We start from the raw sequence: 22,360 nt of genomic DNA on the forward strand, positions 1-22,360 counted from the left end.
GTTAATTGATGTCTGTTTTTAACCTTTTTACAGTTTTTATTGTACAGCTTTAGGTTTTATTGCTGTAATCCACTTTGAGATACATTTTATGATATAGCGGCATAGAAACACTTTAATAATACTTTAATAAAGAAATAAATAATCTGCAAAAATTTGGAAACATGTTTGGAATACCCTTTCTAAAAGATAATAGTAATAGTAATAGTAGTAGCAGCAGCCATAATAATAATAATAATAATAATAATAATAATAATAATTTATTACTTGTGCCCCGCCCATCTGGCCGGGCCTCCCCAGCCACTCTGGCCAGCTTCCAACAGAATATTAAAAACATGATAAAACATCAAACATTAAAAGCTTCCCTAAACAGGGCTGCCTTCAGATGTTTTCTAAAAGTCAGATAGTTGTTTATTTCCTTGACATCTGGTGGGAGGGTGTTCCACAAGGTGGGCGCTGGACCCTGTGTATGTGTGTGTTGATTTTTTAATTTGTATCTGCATCTTTAAATTTGCATTTTCATCAGGGGGTAGTTCCCCACCCCCCACAGAACAACTTTGCCAGAACCTGGGCTTGGGAACAGTGAAAATCTTGCAGGGGCTTTCAAAAAGAAGGAGAGTTTGGTGCAAGGAACCCCTTCCTCAACACACACACAGACACACCCACCCACCCACCCCAATTGGTCCACCTATCTCACCCACCCCAATTGGTCCACCCCGTTGGTCCACCTATCTCAGATGTTTCTGCATTGGCTGGTAGCATCTCTGCAAGATTTCAGACAGGGATCTCTCTCAGCCCTACGTGGAGATGCTGGGGATTGAACCTGGGACCTTCTCCATGCAAGGCAAGTGCTCTGCCACTGAGCTATGGTCCTTCCCTTCTCCTATGGCAAGAGCTGTAGCTTACCTTACCTAATAAGGTCTGAAGCCCTCTCTACCACTTCACACTGCCCACACTTCTTAGGATGGCCAGGGGATGCTACAAGGAGCAAAGAGGGCCTTGCAGCATCGTGAGTGATGCAGGATAATAATAATATACCGTATTTTTCGCTCTATAGGACGCAGCAGATGATAGGATGCACCTAGTTTGGGGGGGGGGGATTCTGAATCCCAGAAGCCAGAACAGCAAGAGGGATCTGGCTTCTGGGATAGCCTCTTGCTGTTCTGGCTTCTGAGATAGCCGCTGGGATAGCTGGTCTAGCTTTGTGTGAAGCCTCTGCAGGGCATGAGGAGCCTTCATCCCCGTGCCCTGCGGAGGCTTCTGGGACAGCCCGCGAAGCCTCCGGAGGGCAGCGGGTTGAAGGCTGCCCTGGGGAGGCTTTGCGCCGCTAACCCGGAAGCTAGAACAGAGAGACGGAGCGCTGCGCAGCGCTCCCTCTCCCTGTTCTGGCTTCTGGCTTAGCCACACAGCCTGCATTTGCTCCATAAGATGCACACACATTTTCCCTTACTTTTTAGCAGGGAAAAAGTGTGTCTTATAGAGCAAAAAATATGGTAATAATAGTTTATTATTTATACCCCGCCCATCTGGCTGGGCTTCCCCAGCCACTTTGGGTGGCGTCCAACAAAATATTAAAATACAGCAATGCATCAAACATTAAAAGCTTCCCTAAACAGGGCTGCCTTCAGATGTCTTCTAAAAGTCTGGTAGTTGTTGTTCTCTTTGACATCTGGTGGGAGGGCGTTTCACAGGGTGGGTGCACACGGGATGCATGTTTTTAAAGTAGAAAAAAAAAGGCATGCAGAAATCTTCAGACATCTTGCAATGCTAAGTTCAGCGGCAGCACCCGCTCCTCAATGATTTGGGGAAAATTTCTTCCGCTTCACCACGAAATCAACAGAGCGCTGCACCCGTTTCACACAGGGAGAAACTCTGGAGAGGATTTTGTTCCAATGTTAAGTGGAACCGCAGACAGGTGTAACTCTAATATTTAATAGTGGTGGCAATTGTTTTGGGTGGCCCTTCAGGAAGGAGTTGCAATGGGATACCCCAAAAGACCAGCCTGTCTGCATGACCTCCCCCTATTCTGTGGTTGTTGTTAGGTTTTGCTTTTTAAAGGAAAGGGCACTCTGCTAGAAATGATTCGAATTGACGTCTAGGTGTAACCTTTCCCCCTTTCCAACAGCTTTTATGCAATGCTCCGAAGTAGGGAGGAATTCAGGAAATGATCCGGGAGTCAGGCTTCTAGTCAATTCAGCTTTAATGTTCCAGCCTCTCTGTGGGAGGATGTTGATGGACTATCTCGCCATTCTCCTGAAATCATTCATTGTGGAATTACAGCCTGCAGCAACTTCAAGTGGTATCACTACCCGCGCTTGATGCCTGTGTTACTTTGCAGGAAATGATCCCTTTCTATAAATGGGATTCCCCCCTCCCCCATGTCTCAAAGTTGGAGGGGCATTTCATCCCCTCCATTCCTGCCATGCTTCAGCACACAATAACCCAGGGTCAAAGTGAGGATTGTGCAAAATGCCATCTTGACTGCGAGAACAGAAGGCCAGAGCAGATAGGTCTTTGGTCTGTTCCAGCTGGGCTGTTTTGCTCACAATGCCGTGGGGAGAAAGAGAATAGGAAAGTCTTTTTCCTTCCCTGAAAATCATCCACCAGCCTTGGCCAACCAGTATGGCCAACAGTCAGGGATGGCAAGATTTGCAATCCAAGAATATAATCTTTTATTGGACTGGGAACTGATGGAGGAAGAAGTGAAAGAAACGATGATTAAATGGTCTCAGGATCTCGGACATACTATCTATCTAGAGCAATGGGATAAACTCTGGTGAGAAGATATATGATTTACTGCCTCATGTACAATTAAAGAATTTTTTTCCGGGAAGAATGGCAGATGAAGGTGATGGACTATATGGAACTGGCGGAAATGACTGGCAGAATCCGAGACCAAGGAGAAGAGTTGGTGGAAGAAGATTGGAAGAAATTTAAAGTTTATTTACAGAAACATTGTAAAATTAAGGAATGTTAGAAGGATGTTGGAATGAAGTTATGTGGTTTTAGCAAAAATGATATTAAGTAAAAATGGATTGTTAATTGGTGAAAGAAGAGAATGTAAAATTACAGTATGTTAAGATAAATTATTAGGATAAAAACAAAGATGGAAAGGATTTGCTGAAATATCTAATTGAACTAGAATACAAAAAAGGGAGGTGTGAGGAGGTCAAGGAAACAAGCAGATGAAAAATAAGTTATGGGAAGGTTTGACTTGTTTTTTTTCTTTTTCTTAATTGTTGGCATTTTTCTGTGTTTTTTTTTCCTTTTTTTGTCTGTATGTATCTATTGTGATGTATTGTTTTGTTTTTTCTTGTTTAATTTAGTGTTTTCTTTTTGTAACCTTTAAAACTGGAATAAATATTATTTTTTTAAAAAATACAATTAAAGAAAATTTTGTAAAGATGTTCTGTAGGTGGTACTTAACGCCAGTTAAGTTTGCAAAGATATATAAATTGAAATCCAATCTCTGTTGGAGATGTGGTGGAGAAATAGGGACAACAATACATATGTGGTGGAGGTGTGAGGAAATAAAGGAATTTTGGATAGTAGTACATGAAGAACTAAAGAAGATGTTGAAAATATCAATAACAAAAAAAACCCAGAGACCTATCTCCTTGGATTGATAGATGAAGAGATACCACGGGTGGGGGGGGGGGAAGAATTTTTCTATATGCAAGTACAGCTGCTAGAATAGTGATTGCTGCTAGGTGGAAGTCACAAACTATACCCACAAAGGAGGAATGGATTTTTAAACTAAATAAATATTTATTTTTGGCAAAATTAACTGCTATAATAAGAAATCAGCTGAATCAAAAATTTAAAAAGGAGATGAAATGTTTTGATGAATATATGGCAAAATATTTCTCAAAAAAAGATATGCTAATATGCCTAGATTAAAACATGAAGTACTGGATGGAAGAAAAATTAGTAACGAAAGATAATAAGAATATATAGATGATTTGAGAAGACTGTAGAATACGAAGATTATTGTAAATTGTAGAATGTGGAGGAAATCGAGTGGGGGCAGGGGGAAGTGGGAAGAGGGAGAAAAGAATAATATGATGGATTGAGGAAATATAAATGTAAATGTATGGGGGGATGGGGAGGAAATGGTGTTGGCTTTGGTACATTTGTATTGTAATGTAACAGGTGGAAACAAATAAATAATAATGATAAAATAATAATCTGGAGGGCACTGAGCTAAGGAAGCGTGTCCTACATCGACAAAGGCTGTCCTCAATTCCTCCCAGTTCCCTGGCTGTGTGAGCAACGCCAAAGAAACCTAGTGCCTGCCTCTATCCAGAGTGAGAGGCCTGAGGTCATTCTGGTCCATGGTGGTCCCCAAAGTACGTCGCTTTTTCAGAGGGAGCCTCCTTTTAACGTGGCATTTTAAGAAGGCAGCATTTTCAGTAAGTGGGATATATAGGAAATGGGACTATGCAAGGAGCCACGAGGAGTCGCAGGAAAGACTGCTGGGAGCAAAACATGCTAAAAGCTGGAAATTCTCTTGGAAGGTTTGTGTCCTCCACCTCAGAAGAGAGGCAGACAGAGAGAAGCACTTTAAACCTAGATTGCCTTGAAGAAGACGAGCAAAACAAACTTGATTTGCTCACACCTTTTGAATTGTCCAGAGCCTTAGGACCTCGGAGGGCTTGGCAAAGGTCTGTTGCAAAGGTGAATGGTGGAAGAGGAACCACACAGAGCTGTGACATTACTTTTGTGTGCTTTGTGTGCATTTAACATGCCTGATTTTCTCCATGCAGATAGCAGTCAAGGGAGGGGGGCATTCACGGTAATGCATGAGAGGGAGAGGGAGTTTATTCTATTTCCTCCATGCTGCAGTCCCAGTGGAAATTGCCCCCCTCCCTGCTATTCGCCCTGGGAGATCAGTTACGATTGGAGCCGATTGCTTTCAAATGGATTGCTTTCAAATTGCTAGGTTGGCAGGAACTGGGACAGAGCAACAGGAACTCACCCCATCATGGGGATTCGAAATGCTGACCTTCTGATTGGCACGCCCAAGAGGCTCAGTGGTACACCAATCAAGTCCCTATTCTGTCCCTGTCACCCACCTTCACTTGAACCCAGCCAGGGGTGCTGGGTATATGGGGCACGGGGCTCCAGCCCCCCAATATTGAGGGGGTTTCTACTCCTGCCACCAGGCACTCATCATGTGCCCTAGCCTCTGCCTAGCAACCCAAGAGCCCAGGAGCCAGGCGGCGGCTGGGATGAGCAAGCATTAAGATTGGTCTCCGTGTCATGTGACCGTGCCCCCTCAATGTGGGGGTCAAGTCAGCGCCCCTGAACCCACTGCAGCAGAGGAGGATTTAGGGCAGTTCAACTGCTTTCGCAGCAATGGGTACCGAAACTAGAGGGTGCTACAGGGCCAGGGGCGTAGGAAGGGGGGCGCGCCCCATGTTCCATCATGGAGGGGGTGACAAATAGTCAAGGAACAAATACTGCCCTACTAGGGCAGTTCATAAAAAACTTTAAAAAAAAATGCCTGCTCCAAAGGTCTTCTCTTATTACACTAGGGATTATATAGCTATATATGAAATTTCATGCATATCAGTTAATATCTTGACCCTCCTCCACGAAAATAGCTGTTTACTTGGCCACCTTCCTATGTCGTGAAGGCTGAAATTTCAATTCAGTGGAGCACTTACTGTTCCCAACCCTAACCCTGCGGAAAGCCATCTAATTAGACTTTAATTTGATTTTGACATGTTTTTAGGAGGTAATTTAATTATTGTTTGATTTTATACCAATGCTATGTATCTGACGTTAGCCGCCCTGAGCCTGACTTTGGCTGGGGAGGGTGGAATATAAATAAAAGTTTATTGTTATTATTACTTATTATTATTCCTTTGTAAGAAAATATGAGATAATGTAAAACCATTTTTGGAGACAAAAAGAAATTATCAATGTGTGTGTGTGGGGGGGCGGGGCGGGGGGTGACAAGAAATTTTCCACACTGGGTACCACCTGACCTTCCTACGCTTCTGTACAGGGCACCATGACTATGACATACTGGATTGAGAAGAATGGAAGGTGAGAGGTGGGATGGGCACAATGAATTTTGGCCTCACATAGGGCACTGCTGAAATCTGAAAGACCAAACTCTGCCCCTGACTTTAGCTCCACCTCACCGCCCCCCCCCCCGAACTTGCTTGCTGCTGTACAGAGAATCCTGGTGGGCAGAGCTGAGAGAGATTAAACCCACCTCCAGTTTCATCTAACCGGGTCTCTGAAATGCAACACAGGCCAGCATGCTTACTGAGAGTCAAATCTTGCATGGCTGTAGTTTTGCCATTCACTGACCTAGCAGTGACCAGCAGAATTTTCAGCCCAGGAGGACTGTTGCAAAGACTATTCTAGGCATAAGGTCTACTGGTCACAGAATCCAGCTCTATTTGGCACAGAATTTTAGTTTGTCAGAGTATAGCGTGTTTGTTTGTTTGTTTCTTTTAAATTAACAGCAGTCAAAACACGAATGGAGGCGGGGTGGCAGACATCCCATAATCAGCCCACTCAGCTCAAACCATGTGGTTCCATTGTTCACACACAGCCTCCGGGTGCTTGGAAGCCAATCATGTCTGAAGGGCACCGTAATGAAAGTGTTCGAGGAAGGGAAGGAGACAATTGAATGGCTGCTTTAAAGATTAAAGCTGGGAATGAGATTTGCTTGGTCTCTTCCACAAGCAAGGACCAGCAAAATTAACTTCTGCCCTTCTGCTTTTGTGCAAACTTCCATGGAAATTGGGGAGGAAGAAAGCGTGGGGTTGCAAACTCTATCTGCGCCCCCCCAAATCTCCTTGCTTTTTTTTAAATTCCCTGCCACGGACGGCTTGCAAGAAAAAGCAAATGCTTTATAATCAACAGACACATACACAAAATTATGTAAGAACTGGCGGAGCTCGGTAAGCCAAGTGATTATATAAAGTAGTGAAAGCAAAGACTTATTTAATTTCAATCCAGCCACAAGACGGGCTTCCTGGTGCAATGAGGGTAGGATTAGTCATTCTTGGGAAATGCCATGCACGTTCGGGAAGATAAGCTGCCTTTCTTTTGTGATGTGACACCACACAGCCTTCCCTCGAATAAAAGATTTATGCCACAAGGAAGGCAGAATTCAGATCCACAAGCCTGATTCTTTCTCACCTTGCTGTTTTTTTTTTGGTGCTGTTCTCCAACATTTCTATTTAGTTTAAAATGCAGTGCAGGACAGAATCTTCAGCACTTAATAATAATAATAATAATAATAATAATAATAATAATAATAATAGTGTATTCCACAAACACCAAAAATACACTAAGATATCACACATTACAAACGTCCCTGAACAGGGCTGCCTTAAGATGTCTTCTGAATGTCAGGTAGTTGTTTATCTCTTTGACATCTGGTGGGAGGGCATTCCACAAGGCAGGTACCACTGCCGAGAAGGCCCTCTGCCTGGTTCCCTGTAGCTTTGCTTCTCACAATGAGGGAACCGCCAGAAGGCCCTCAGCACTGGACCTCAGCGTCCGGGCAGAATGATGGGGGTGGAGAAGCTCCTTCAGGTATACTTAGACAGATCCTGAGGCTCTGTTGTTGTTCAGTGTCAGGGACAGAGAAGCAGAGGAGGAATGGTGCAGACCGACTCCCCAGCCTGACCCTTCCAGAGAAGAAGACAATAGTTCAGAATTACAACAGGGGTTTGAGGAAGATCACAGCTCAGAGGCAGGTGAGGGGGAAAGCTGGGAAATAATGGAAGAGGAGGAGGAGGAAGAAGCAGCAGCAGCAGCACCAGGGGAGCAACAGCTCAGTGTCTTTAGAAATCATTCCAGATCCCCCCTCTCCCAGAACCCAGCAAGCCTTGAAAGTAGGAGAGCAAAGAGCTCAAAGGCAGAGGGCACTTCTCAGCACCCATAAGTAAACTGTATGAAGGGAGAAAGGGGCGGGTGGAGACTCACTCAGGACAATGCCATTATTCCAAGATGCTGCATTTCCAAGCCTCTCTGTGAATATTGAATAAAAAGCAGCTGGTAAGAACTTTTCCTTGTCTTATCTGTTCCTGGCAATCTGCCACAGGGGTTTCCGTACACCCATGTTCAGCCGACGTCTTCAGTGCCTGCATGGGCTGGATGACAGGAGCACCTTCTCTGACCTTCCAATCACAGGAACGCAGGAACAGCAGAGCAGCATTCCTGAGGAATAGGTCCTGGCGCTGTGGACTCACATTTGTTCATGTGAGCACCTCAAACGCAGCAGAGTAACGGAAGCAAAGCTGTGGAGGTTTTGTTGCTTGCCTAATTTATTTCTACTGATTAAACCAATAAAAGAACATCACAAACATGTACGAGAGAAGCCGCTCTCTCATACTGCCATCTTGTCTCTAGACAGATCAAAGAAAATCAAGACAGTACTAGGGACGGAAGTCTGGAAGGGTAGTTCTGCCCCCGCCTTTCTCACAGACAGAAAGTAAAACAAACATGATCTGGTGATCCTTGCAATGTGTGCTGGTCCCGTGGGTTACCCAAGAGGTGAGGTCCAAGTCCAGTCCATGGTCAAAGGTGCAGTGAGGAGGCAGACCGTAGTAGCTGAATCTGGGTGCAGGGCAGGGAGTCGGGTGATGTCAGGAACAGACTTGCAAGCAGGGAGCCAGGGCGGGTCAGGAAAGCAGGACAGGGTCCAGGCAGGAACTAGCAACCAACAATGTTGCTCCTGCAACTTGGGATTGGGGCTGGCTGGCTTTTATCTGCCCCAAGGCATAGGGCGGTCCCGATCCTCTGGTGACTTGCCTCTCCTGGCCTGGAGGCGAGCACTCCTCCTGCGAAAACTTAGTTCCCTCCACCTCTCTGCCCTGAGCCTCTGCAGCTCAGGAGAGGCTGGAGGGTTACTGGACCCAGAGGAAACCTCACCTTCCCCTGAAGGGGCTGAGAGTGGAGTACCTGCAGGCAATGGGTCCTCCATCCCCTCAGGAGCCAGAGCAGACTCAGCTGGTGCCTGCACCTGAGGATCCAGCACAGGTGAGGACCCTTCAGGCTCAAGCCCCAGCCCAGGCTCAGCTGGTTCTGGAGGCAGGGAATCCTCTGCAGGCTGGGATTCCTCAGGTTCAGCATCCGAGTCTGAATCCCAGGCCATCACACAATGGGAGGGATGAAAATACTGACAGGGGGTTGGATCCTCTGCCATCTGATGCTCATCATTGCAGGGGGTGTGTGGCTTATGGCTCTCCAGATATTGTTAGACTCCCATCAGCCCCCACCAGTGTGACCAATGGTCAAAGATATGGGAGCTGTGGTCCAGCAGTGGCAACTACTGTTCCAGCAAAGGAGGCGTTTGCTTCTGTTGTGGAAAAAAAAGTGCTGGGGCTGTGCTCCCAAATGTATCTGTTGCACTATGTCACTGCCAGGTTGAGTCCTTGGCATCTACAATTAAAAGCATCTAAAGGCAAGAATTTTGGGAAGGATCCCTGCCTGAGATCATGGAAAGCCTTTTCCAGTCAAAGTAAAATATGCAACTCTGGGCTAGAGGCAGGCTGGTGTGATTCGTTGTAAGGAAGGGATGAGAGCCAGTGCCAAGGGATGGAACATCTGAAGTCCGGTCTAACAATTTCACATTTTTGAAAACCACTTGCAGACTGAGATAGAGCGATCCTTTGAAATTTGCTCCTCTCTGAATTTTGCAATGCAACCCATGGGTCAAGTAATATGTACAAAAATGCATAAATTTGGGCAGAGTGTACATTTCTTTAAAAGGCATAGTTTAGTGAAAATAATGAGCAAAAATGCATTATGTCAGGGAGAATTGCTTTGCGATAATTAATTAATTAATTAATTAATTAATCAATCAATCAATTAATTCACCTCTGGATCACAGGGTGGTTTACAATATAAAAACATAAAAAATAATACCATAGTAACAAACAAAAACAGCAACCCCTCCCAGCACACAGAGTTTAAAAGATTGTTTAATTAGCCAAAGGCCTTGGAGAAGAGGAATATTTTTGACTTGTGTCTAAAGATATATAGCAAAAGCACCAGGTGAGCCTTCCTGGAGAGAGTATATTAGGGGGAAATGCACAGAAAAAGTGTGTATATTTGGAGGAAGAGCATATTAGGGGGAAATGCACAGAAAAGTGTGTATATTTGTAGGAATTTGAACTAAAATGATGATGAATTTTCATGAGGACTTTAAAAAAAATGGCCAACTGATGTGGGAATGTGGAGATCTTAGCATAAGATTTTTTTAAATGAGAAATTGATACATTTGTCTCTCCCTACTTGCAGCCCTCTAAGTAATGTTGGTCACCAACTCCCACCAGCATGGCCAGCAGTCAGAGATGATGGGCGCAATAGTTCAAAACATCTGCAGTGGAGGGCCCAGTTTCCCCATCCTCATTGTAAATCATTTTCATATGTCCAGATCTCTTGCTGCTCAGCCGCAAAATCAATGACGGGCCTTGATCAAGTAGCTGTTTGCTCCGTTTGCTTCTGCACACGAAGACTGTCTCAGTTTGAGACCGCAGAATCCAAAATGCAAAGGAAAGGAAGGGAGGCTAGGATGTCTAACTCAACGGGAGGCTGGTGGTTTATTGATCCATGTCAAGTTACCTGGATTACAGGCACTCTATTAAAGTAAAGAGCTGAGGCAATTAAAAGGCAGAAGGAAGAGATCTGCAGGGCTGCACACGTAGGAGGCATAATGATACCAGCTGTCCTGAAAGAACAAGGCAAAACGTCTGTCTAGATCGTGTTCTGTCTCTCCTGTGGGAGACGGAATGTCTCTGGATATTAACTGCTGGGAATCACAACTGGGGAGAGCACAGCTGTACTTGGGTCATACAATCACATGATGAAAGAGTTGTAAGGGTCCCCAAGGCTGATCTAGGCTAACTCCCTGAAATGCAGGATCCACAGCCGAAGAATCTCTGACAGATGACTATCCAGCCTCTGCTTAAAAACCTCCAGTGAAGGAGAGCCCCCTTCTGAGGTCCCATAGGCAACTGATTGGACAATTTGTGAGAACTGGATACTAGACCAGATGGGCTTTTTTCATAAGCTCTTATTTTACACAAAAGTTTGTCCCCATTTTACAGGGTGAAACATTGGTTAAGGCAACATGGACCAGGAAATGGAAAGGCAAACTGACAGATCACAGGGTGGGGTGTGACCCAATGTTCTGGATCATGCCAACTTTAAGAGCTTTTAAGTATGGTCCCCTGACTTCCATTGATGTCACAGCAGGGTTACCCAAATGCATGATAAAGGAAGCATGTTTCTTTCCTGTATTAAGATTGGAGTCACATTTCACATGCACGCCAGAAAAGGTTGGCTTTCAGAGTGTTAAGGAGTATAGCTGATCCACCCTCAGAGAAGCCTATCGCCATTGTTTCTTCGTGATCCAGAGAGTCTGTCCTATGGGATGCGGGACAGAGGCCAATCTTTGGTTGGAGAAAGACTTTAGCCTATGCTTGACATGCAGACAAGCCTTGGCAACAGGTGATGGTAAAGGTACTTAGCCTGGGATTTGAAGAACTGTCAGTCAGAGTAGACCATCTACTCTGGCAAAATCACTACATGAGACCAGAGCAGGGACTGGATAATTTTGCTGTGTGTGTCCCAACATTTAAATGATTGAACTATTCAATCATGCCTGATGCGGAGCAGGTATGGAGCAGAATTATTCCTTCCTATGGAATGGGGCAGATCCAGAGCAGTAAATCACACAGAAACGCAGCAAGCATTACTGAATTCATTTTGCGTAGTGCATTCATATCCCCCAGCACAGAGACTGCATTCCCACTCCCCACTTTACAGCTCCCAGAAGTTGCTGCTGCTTTTTTAAACAGAACAGCCTCAAGCTACCAAGACGCCGAATTCTCCTTTGAAAATGGTACTTGGGAGACAGCCACCCTTTGTGCCTTCAGTGCTATTGTTTTGCCTCGCAAGAATCCAGCTCATTTCAAAGTGGCTTTTTTTTCTGTTTTCTTTTGCTGTTGTTGCAACCACGGTCTGTTGCCATAGAGCGTGGATCTGACAATGTAAGCAGAGAAATGTAATTTCGAGGCGGGAAGGAAGTAGGATGCTTGTTTAACCCGAAGTCTCTTGACATTTTCCTAACAAGAGAAAGAATAACTTAAAGGGATGAAAGGAGGGAGGGAGAGCAGGTGGGTTCCTTTCTAGCTGTTTTTAACATCTATCCAAAGGAGGAAATAGCATTAGACCAGATCCATAGGTTCAAGCAGCTGAGTAGCATCCAATAGCTGTTTCTGACGTTCCCTGTTTGGAGCACATGCTTTCAATCCTTGTTTAGTTAACCAAAGCTAGAAATAACCTCGTTTAGTTAACCCGTGTCACTCTCCTCAACCTCCACATGTCTTCCCCTAGAGAGGCAATGCAAGCAAAGAGCATGTGTGGGATCTGAACACACAGTGAGGAACCTCTACCTCCCCCTGTACCCCAAGGATGTGCTAATACAGTGGTACCTCGGGTTAAGAACTTAATTCGTTCTGGAGGTCCATTCTTAACCTGAAACTGTTCTTAACCTGAAGCACCACTTTAGCTAATGGGGCCTCCCGCTGCCGCCACACGATTTCTGTTCTCATCTAGAACCAAAGTTCTTAACCCGAGGTACTATTTCTGGGTTAGTGGAGTCTGTAACCTGAAGCGTCTGTAACCCGAGGTACCACTGTAATAACAGAAAAGCCTGCTGGATCAGGCTGATGACCCACACAGTCCAGCATTCTGTGCTCCCATTGGCCAACCAGAGCCTTCATGTTAAGTTGTCCAAAGTTTTCCAATTCCGAGTGACAAGCTGTTGAGCAGCCACTAACAGAGATAACCTATCAGTTCTATCAGTAAGCTTTTCCGCTCTTTGTCAGAAAGGGACAACAAACCCAGTTGTGGATTCTGCAACCCTTATTGTTGAGTGATCTCCCTTATCTCCTTGAAAACCAGAGTGCAGAACTTTGATGCCTCGTCACAAGACGACCACATGTCATAAAAGGTACCCTTGATGCTAAAACCCCACTATGTTTAGGTGAGACTTGAGAGCTGATATTGGACTCATCTACATTTTTTAAAAAAGCGTTATAACACTGTGATGCAAGATGGCACTGTAGAGTTTGATCCTTCAGCAACGTGATTTCCCATTATGAGTTTTACGTGTTTTCCTGATTTTTTTTATTTTATGTGTCTAGATCCAGCCCTTGTTACATTTGCCTGGTGTTAAATGGATTCATTTCAGTATGTTTCCATCAATTCTTGCTGATAGGAATCTTAGTGTTATTTTGTGTCCGTATTTTTCACCATTCTCCTAAGCCAATCTCGGCACTCAAATCTTCCTCCTAAATTCTTCTCAGTGCTATACCAGGTGACTGCTCTGCTTTTGCTTTGGGCGCCTTCGTTTATCTCTCTCTCACAACACTGATCCTGCCTCCCCTTACTGACTCTGCTACACATGCCATTTCTCATTTCTCACTGACTTACAGGAACCCATGAGGAATGGTTGAAAGACCTGGGTGTGTTTAGCTTGGAGAGGAGAAGGTGAAATGGAGACATGATTTCTGTCTTCAAGTACCTGAAGGGCTGTCAAAAGCATGAAGCAAGTCTGTCCCAACATCAAATGGCCCTTCTTCCTAGGAGGGTTCACCTACCATTAAGCTTAAATCTGCTTTCCTGCAATTTGCATCTCTTTATTCTAGTCCCATTCTCTGGAGCAATATAGAACAAGCAAGTCTTAGTGGACTCTCCTTTTCATGGCGGTGTTTTCAGCATAGATTGGGTGGGGAAGCTGTAGATTTGTCTGGGAAGCTGTAGCTCCCAGATTCCTGAGCAGGGAGGGTAAGTTTGGGTGACACCCAAGAACTTTCCCCATCTTAAATTCTATAATAATTCCACCTCCATTCTTCTCTCATGTGCCTCATTTTGGTCTAGGTTTTTTTATCTTGAAATTTTATCTGTTGCTCTACTATTCTTTATCATGTTATGGATGATTTGCACCAAGAGTAATTTGTGAAGAAGGAACTTTGGAATCAGAAGGGTTGCAGATTTCAATGCAGATTTTTAATGAGGGAGTAGATATCACTCATTTGAACTGCACTCACAACTGTCATTTACTGCACAGAATGCCCCCAGGTCGCATTTGTTCACAAAATACGTCCGGCAGTAAAGAGCTCCCTGGAGCATTTAAAGACTATTGCAGAGGCTTCCTGCTCCAATAGTTTAAAATGTTCCCAGTGGCATTCTTACTGCAGGAAACATGTGAGCACAGTTCCTGGAGTAAATCTGCTATTACTCCTTGCTTCAGTCATGGGGAAAGATATACCTCTGCCTTCTTTCTGAAGCGAGGGCAGGCAAAGCTTTATTATTTATTAGTTATTTAAGGCAGCACATATGATCACTTCCTTCTCCATGTTATTCCCACAACAACTCTGTGAAGCAGACCAGGCTTAGTGACTGGACGCCTAAGTGACATGGCTAGGAAGGGAGTTGAACTGGAGTCCCCTCAGCCCTAGTTAGGGATGAGGGGGAAACACACATTTAAAGGCAAATCCATCCAATTTGCTGTTTCCTGAAACAATCCTTGAACCGAAACACAACCATCCTTCAAATACTCCAATTTTTGCATTGTGGTTCTCCCACCGAGTTGTTGCTGTCCGTCTTTCTGAAAAGACAACAGAGTATGCCTCCAGGTGGGGGGGGGGTCAAACCGTTTCATCAGCAGCACCAAAATGCCCTCTTTGGGGTACAACCCTGGGCAGTGTGTGTGGAGCTCCTGGGCTGCCCAGATGACAAGATGTCCCTCTCGGCCTCACTGTTGCAATCCAAAGGAAAGCAGAGCAAGACGTTTGGCACCAGCTTTGCTGCATGAGTTGCTGGAAGGTGGCAAGCAAGGCATCATTCAACTACCTTACGGACTCCAGATTTGTGTACGGTTGACTCCTTAGCATCTTCTTCACCCAAAGATGAAGGTTTAGGATCAGAGTTTCCCTTCCCCATCTGCCCCTCACTTCCCTCTACAGCATGTGCAGACAGGGGCGGAGAAAGGGGCTGTGGTGCGTGCGGTTTGCCCCGGGTGTCACCACTGAGGGGGGGCGGGTAACAAAATGCCAGGCAGCACGCACCACAGGGCCTGCAGCATGTCTGAGCCATACGTCTCTCCTGGGAGAGACCCAGTGGCTTGGGCACGCACAGACTCTGCACTGCCCAAATGGTCCATCCGCCGCCTCCTTCCCAGCTGTAGGGGGCTGAGTGGAATCATAGAATCATAGAATCATAGAATCATAGAATCATAGAATCATAGAATCATAGAATCATAGAATCATAGAATCATAGAATCATAGAATCATAGAGTTGGAAGAGACCACAAGGGCCATCGAGTCCAACCCCCTGCCAAGTAGGAAACACCATCAGAGCACTCCTGACATATGGTTGTCAAGCCTCTGCTTAAAGACCTCCAAAGAAGGAGACTCCACCACACTCCTTGGCAGCAAATTCCACTGTCAAACAGCTCTTACTGTCAGGAAGTTCTTCCTAATGTTTAGGTGGAATCTTCTTTCTTGTAGTTTGGAGCCATTGCTCCGTGTCCGCTTCTCTGGAGCAGCAGAAAACAACCTTTCTCCCTCCTCTATGTGACATCCTTTTATATATTTGAACATGGCTATCATATCACCCCTTAACCTCCTCTTCTCCAGGCTAGGAGGCAGGCAGACTCTGGAGACTCCGCAGTGCGGCTCGCCCCACCCCTGGGTACACTGCTCCAGGCGCCCAAGCAGCTTCGTCTGCCACTGCATGCAGAAACTTCTTTCTTGACCATTGGAACCACTATTGGTCTCCTCTGCTCATCCTGTCTTCTGAATGCAAGTCCCTAACTCAGCAGGGGTTGATACCCATTGGCTACCCTCACCTGGTTTAGCCAGCCCCGTCAGAGAAGGTTTCCTGGGGTGTGGCTATTTTCACATGCTGGCTGCTTCTAGTAGCCACAGATGAGAGCTGAGTGCAGGTTGGGGACCAAAGGTGGACAAACTACCTCAGAAGGAGCACAACAACCAGGTTCACTCTAGTTCAGGCAAACACATAGTTCCTCTTTGAATTGCTTGTATTCCCATAAAATCTGCATTCTTGAATGTTAGTCATGAAACTCCCCCCCCCCCCAAAAAAAAAGCCGCAAGAGGGATATCCCTCTGCACATGCTTATTACTGGCTGGAAGAACAAGAGGACAAGTAAAGGGTGTAATTATAGCCATGGAACTTTTCTCAGTTTAGGCACAACCTGCGTAGAACGGAAAGCCCCACTGAATGACTGGGGTTCTGAATCATATAGGAAGCCTTTCTCAACTTCCATAGGAGAAAAAGTGGTGGTCAGTCTCCAGGAATCTTATCCCAGCACAGAGTACTAGGAGACATCTGTCCTCCTGAGAAGTGATTCATTGGAGCAGTCCCCACCTCTAGCTATCTATCCTCTGTGGCACTTCATGAGATAGTGCATAGGAATCTGACTTCTACTGAGTCATACCATAGGTCTATCAAGTTCAGTATCATCTACAATGAATGGCAGTGGCTCTCCAGGGTCTCAGGCAAAGTTTTTTGCCCAGCCCTACCTAGTGATGTCATGGATTGAACTTGGAACCTCAGGGTGGCTAACACAGCTCAGAACCCCTACCTTGCGGTATTCATGTTTTTAAAAAGGAGACAAAAATGTGTCCTTTTTCACACCTACTGACTTCCACAATTACTTTAGGTCAGGTAGTGTGCTCCTAGTGGGACGCAGGTGGCGCTGTGGGTTAAACCACAGAGCCTAGGACTTGCCAATCAGAAGGTCGGCAGTTCGAATCCCCGCGACGGGGTGAGCTCCCATTGCTCGGTCCCTGATCCTGCCAACCTAGCAGTTCGAAAGCACATCAAAGTGCAAGTAGATAAATAGGTACTGCTCTGGTGGGAAGGTAAACAGCATTTCTGCGCACTGCTCTGGTTCACCAGAAGCGGCTTAGTCATGCTGGCCACATGACCTGGAAGCTGTACACCGGCTCCCTTGGCCAATAATGCGAGATGAGCACCGCGACCCCAGAGTCGGCCATGACTGGACCTAATAGTCAGGGGTCCCTTTACCTTTACCTTTAGTGTGCTCCTAAGTAATGTGTTCCTACAGACGCATGGAACAAAATTTATTCTGCCTTGATTTTGGAGAAGGATGTTGCTCCTTGACTTTCTTTGGCATCCCCTCTGGGCCTGGGATACATTGCTAGGACAGGAAACTGCCTTTGTTCTCCTACGGATCTGCGAGACATTTAGTCCTGAAGTGCTTCCTTTTAGAAACAAGGGTCACTTTGTTGCTTTTCTTTCTTTCTTTTTTCCATTTTGCAGCTGGCTAAAAGCAATGCTACTTGTTTGACACTGATATTGATTCAAAGTTTGCTTGCACTTAAATTCATGCCTGGGTAAACTTTAAGAACACATGCAGCATTCCTCCCATCCACTGTGACATCGAAATAAACCTCCACTCTGTAGGCTCCATCCACAAACCCATCTGAGCACAGTGTTTTGGCAAAATTCAACTCCCTTAGACCCAAGAACCCAAGCTCCACTTGTTTTGTAATTAGAGGCATAAGTTTCCCACACATCAGCCCCTCTCAGCGTTGGTGAGCATTTCACAAATCGCTGGTGTGTGTTTGGTGGGAGCACCAATTACACTCTGGAACACATAGCACACCTTCCTGAAGCTGAAATGCGCTGCCAGATCCACAAACCACTTAAGCCTTCTTGAAGTCAGGAAGCATGTGCCAATCAATGATTAAGTCGCTTGACCTAAAGCGTTGAAGTCAAAGGATGCTACTCTATCCATGCTTGCATACTTCTAATAAACATGAATAGCCTTTGCCTGTAAAACTGTAAGGATATCCACAGTTAGCTCAAAGCTAATTTTAGGAATGCACTGAAATCACTTCTATGGAAAAACACAACATTTTGGGTTGCACATTGCAGTCCTATGCAAAGTTCCCAGTGAAGCCCCAATGACTTAACTTCCCGTTCATAGTAATGGGGTGCAGCTCTCAGCTGTTAATGTTTTCTCACATCCACTTGCCAGCCCAAATGCCTTGGTTTGTCCTTGTTATGTTATCCACCATCAGGAACACTGGCACACGTTTAGGAACGTGTGTGCCCCTTCTAGGAACAAGCCAATAAAACACTACACGGCTGAACAGTAGCCCTGGTGGCATTTCTCAACAATGTGGCATTTTATCTCAGCATGCAGCCGTGCAAATGATTCTTTTGCACATGTACTGGTTTGCTTCACTATGAATTAACATGGAACTCCACACTCTTCTTTTCCAGTCTATTATACCTGTGAGCAACTTCAGGGAATGTTTTAGCATGTTTTGCACACTTAATAACCATGGAAAGCCAGGGCCTCCCTCATAACCAGGCAAGTGTGTATTATGTGTGCAAGCTCAGAAAAGAAAAGAAAAGGTACAATACGTCAATTGGGCAAAAGCTTGCGTTTCTTGAGAAGCTCTACTTTCCTTTTTGTTTAAAAGCAAGTTTCTAGTCCCCATTGTTGAGTGAATTTTTTTGTAACATATGGGGAAATCCCAGGACCCCAGTGAGTTCCTGGATAAGATTTCCAGGGGTCAGTGAATGAATTTCAGTGCCCTAGCTAGATAACTCCTTGCCTCTTGAGCAGCAAAAGCAGAATAAATTAAAACTAAATAGTAAACATTTCAAGCTTAATCGTCTAAATAATAAAGAGAAATCATGCAAATCGGCTGGATTTGTACAGTTTATACAGTTTGCAGAGCTCAGCTTCCCATTTCATTGGGGCAGACGGCACTCAGCTTTGCTTTTGAATCTTAGGACAGTTTCACACATTACGCAGGCACAAACCTGGGTTTGCAGGTGAGCATTCTTGCAGCATGGATCCCGGAGCCAAACTCCACCAGCTCACAATTGCACATGTGGGACTCATGTGTGTTTGTTGCATTGCATGTACACTACACTTTCCTAAAAACCATAGATGTTCCTTTACACCGTGTCATGTGGGAAACAGCCTTTATAGAATTGCAAGCAGCTCTCCTTCAAAGTTCAGCAAGCTTGCTGGCTTCGGTCATCTGGGAGCAGCGGCACGCAAGGACTCCCGACGAGAGAGCAACACGAGGAACTGAGCGTGCTTGAGAGAGAGAGAGCTTCTGTCATCTGCTGTGACAGGGGAAAGCTTATGGCTTTATAGGAAAATGAGCGTCTGCTTGCTATGTTTTCAATTTTTTTCCCTAAGTCACTAAATAATCCCTGATCTCTAGGTATTAAACATAGCTAGAGCCGGGTGCAGTTTAGACAAGCTGCCAGCAGCAATAGAAAACAAAGCAGACATAGAAACTGACCTGGATGACAACTTTCAGTGTGGACGCTTCTACTATCTGGGTGCAGATCACGGAGCCTGGATCTTGCTTGTATACCTCTCCCATGGTCAAGATCATCGGAATGGCCAGCAGGAATGAGGCGACCCAGATGCAGCTGATGAATTTTTTGGTCCTGCTCCTGGACATGATGCTCTTGGCTTTGAAAGGGTGGCAGATGGCCATATATCTTTCGACACTGAGGCTGGCGATGTTGAGGGCAGTGGCATAGGTGCAGGCGTCCCTCAGGAAGTAGTAGCCCTTGCAGATGTTGTTGCCGAAAGCCCAGGGGTGATGCACCCAGATGAAGTTGTAGAGTTCGATGGGCATGCAGAGGAGGAAGATGAGCAGGTCGGAGAACGCCAGGCTGGCCAGGTGGTAATGGACCGTGCTTTGCAGGTTCTGCAGGGACTTTTTCTGCACCAGGGTGTAGGCAGTGATGGAGTTGCCAATGGTCCCCACCAGGAAGAGCACCAAGTAGATGATGGTGACCATGACTTTGGAGTAGATGTCCGTGTTCACGTCCAGGTCCTCCTCATTGGGCACCTTGGACCCAAGTTCTGAACCATTGGAGACATTCCCAGCTGAAGGCAGCGCGTAGTTGGTGGGCAGCAAGTGAAACTGACCCATAAGGTATCCCAGCTGGTAGAGCGAAGAAGTTGTGTTAAGGTGCATGCCGGCTCTCCTCGCAGAGCAGAAGGCTTCCTGGAACGTCGCTGAGGATGCTTGCTTTAAGGATGCTTTCCAGCCCCAAGTGGTACCCAGCTTTGAGGGAGGCTGCCTGGAAACTGTCTGAGCGGAGGGTGTGACTGGTGCTGATTGCTGCCAAGCAGCGAGAGTGCAAACCCAAAGTGGAAACTTGTCTCGTTTTGCAATGTGCTGGAGAGGAGGAGCCTGCTGACAAGCCTCTCTCTGTGTGTATAAGAGAGAGGAAGGGGAGAGCAGTTGGAAGCAGCCTGACACTGAGACGGCTCCAGAAAATCATGCAGCAGTTTTCACTTGCGAGCCCAGAGCCAGGCAGCAGGCAGCTCTCGTGGCTTTCCCCCTCTGATTCTCCTCCCCCCCATCCCTGGCTCTTTGTGCGTGCCTCGTTCTTTAGGCTCCTGCACTCTCCAGATGCGAATAGCGCTAATGTGGTTTAGCAGGACAATAATCTCTCTCTCTCTCATTCCCCAGGATGAGCAAGTGAGTGAGAGAGACTGAGCTGTTCTCCCGGCCATGTATACATTATATGTGTAAGTAAGGATGGGGAGAAATTTAATTTTGTTCTCCTTGTAATGTGAAGCTACTGAATTTGCGCACCTCAAATTGCTACGCCAAGAGAAGTGCAGCGATCCTTTGACATTTGCACTTCCTCTGAATTTTGCAATGTGCTCCTCCAGTGGAACAATGTCTACAAAAAGGAATACATATGCACAGAAATGATATATCAGTAACATGTAGAAAGGGACTATTTTCGGGGAGGTGTGTGTATTATTCAAACTGCATGAAATAATGTGTTCGTAGGAGAAATTCACTTTAAAATGCTTGCGAATTTTTGCAGGAATTAAAGAAGGAAAGGGAAAAAACACACACTGTGAGTTGCTGCAGAAATCTGAACTGAATTCGTGACTGGAAAAATGAGAAACTGAGGGAAACCAAAATTGACAGATTCATCCATCCCTTTGTGTAAATCAAATTGGCAGAAAGCTGGCCAATATTTTCCTTAAAGGGCTCTCTCCCCCTTTCATCTTCCCCATCTTCAAAACCTCTGAATATTTATAAGGGGGGGCCTCCTTTACACTGCCCTCTTGTACACCAGTGTTTGCATATTTTTCAGCTTTATGGATTTCATAACGAGTTAGATATATCATTTATGAAGACTATCATGACAGGTTAGAAATCATTCCAGCTCCTTGGTATTTCTTCCACAGGGATCCAAGTAGTGGAAACAGGTTGATACACGGTGTGGAGTCTTCCTTCTCCAATACACTTTCTTTTGTAGAGAAACCTGCAGTTGCTGTTTGACTCCAACTCCCATCAGCCCCAGCCAGCCTGGCCAATTGACAGAGACGATGGTAGTTGCAGTCCAACAGCTTCTGGACGGCTACAGGTTCCCTGTCAGTGCTGGATGAATTTTTCATATTCCCTGTCTAATGGATCACCATTTTGGGCTCCCCCGAAGCAGGGCACACTCAAGTCATTCTGCTGCCTGAGGTACTTCACCCATGCAAATGCTAACCAGACTACCAGATGACTCTTAATTTGGTGAAGGCATCAGGCTAGCTTGGGGAGGGACACAGGGCAGGCTATGTGGTACCACGTCTGCTGCACACCCATAGCATCTGCCTACTGGGAGAGCTAGTTTTACCTAGGACCTAGTCCTGTGGGCTTGCTGAGTTGTCCATCGAGAAGCACTGAGCTCGAATCCTGAACCAAACATAAACACAGTAAGTAGTCTCAGGCAAGCCTTTGTTCTTTCATCCTCATCCGGCCTCTTCATCTGCAACAATCCTGCTTTCTCTTACAGAATTGGACAACTCTGTTAACACATGGGAGGTGCTTTTAAGAGTCATAGAAAAGTGACAGGTTGCACATGTAGCATGTCAAATTGACTAGTGACGCTGGAAGGTCAGAAGTTGCCCTGAAATTACAAGAGGGGCACAGGGATCAGGTGACACAGAAGTGATGGAAGGTGAGGGGTCAGGAAGTATGACTCCACCTTCCTCTTACCCTCCCAATTTTAATCTCCAAATCAGTGTGCAGCGAATTCCCCTCCTACTAGACCCTGGATTTTCATGGCAGCAAAAAATCAGTGAAAGGCTTGTGGTGAAAGGAGATTTACCACTGGCAATATCAGACACAGGCAGGGATGAAGGAGATGTTCATCCAGTTCACAAACCCAAATGCACCATTGTTTTGAGATTTGCATTTCTCTGAAATTTGCAGTTCTCCAAAAACAGCAACAACAAATATGTACAAAATGTGCACATTACAGGGAAATG

General features: G+C 45.6%; 1 protein-coding gene across 1 annotated transcript in view; it reads right to left on the reverse strand.

Annotated features, from left to right (window-relative positions):
- Window positions 1-21,068, reverse strand: part of NTSR1 (neurotensin receptor 1) — a 129,079-nt gene extending 108,011 nt beyond the window's left edge. The window contains exon 1 of the mRNA XM_079979701.1: window positions 19,362-21,068. Coding sequence (XP_079835827.1) covers window positions 19,362-20,051 — 690 coding nt within the window. The 5' untranslated portion in view covers window positions 20,052-21,068. The remainder of the gene's footprint in view (window positions 1-19,361) is intronic.
- Window positions 21,069-22,360: the final 1,292 nt, after the last annotated feature.

The sequence above is a fragment of the Podarcis cretensis genome (genome assembly GCF_951804945.1).
Source record: "Podarcis cretensis genome assembly, chromosome: 6".
Taxonomy (NCBI): domain Eukaryota; kingdom Metazoa; phylum Chordata; class Lepidosauria; order Squamata; family Lacertidae; genus Podarcis; species Podarcis cretensis.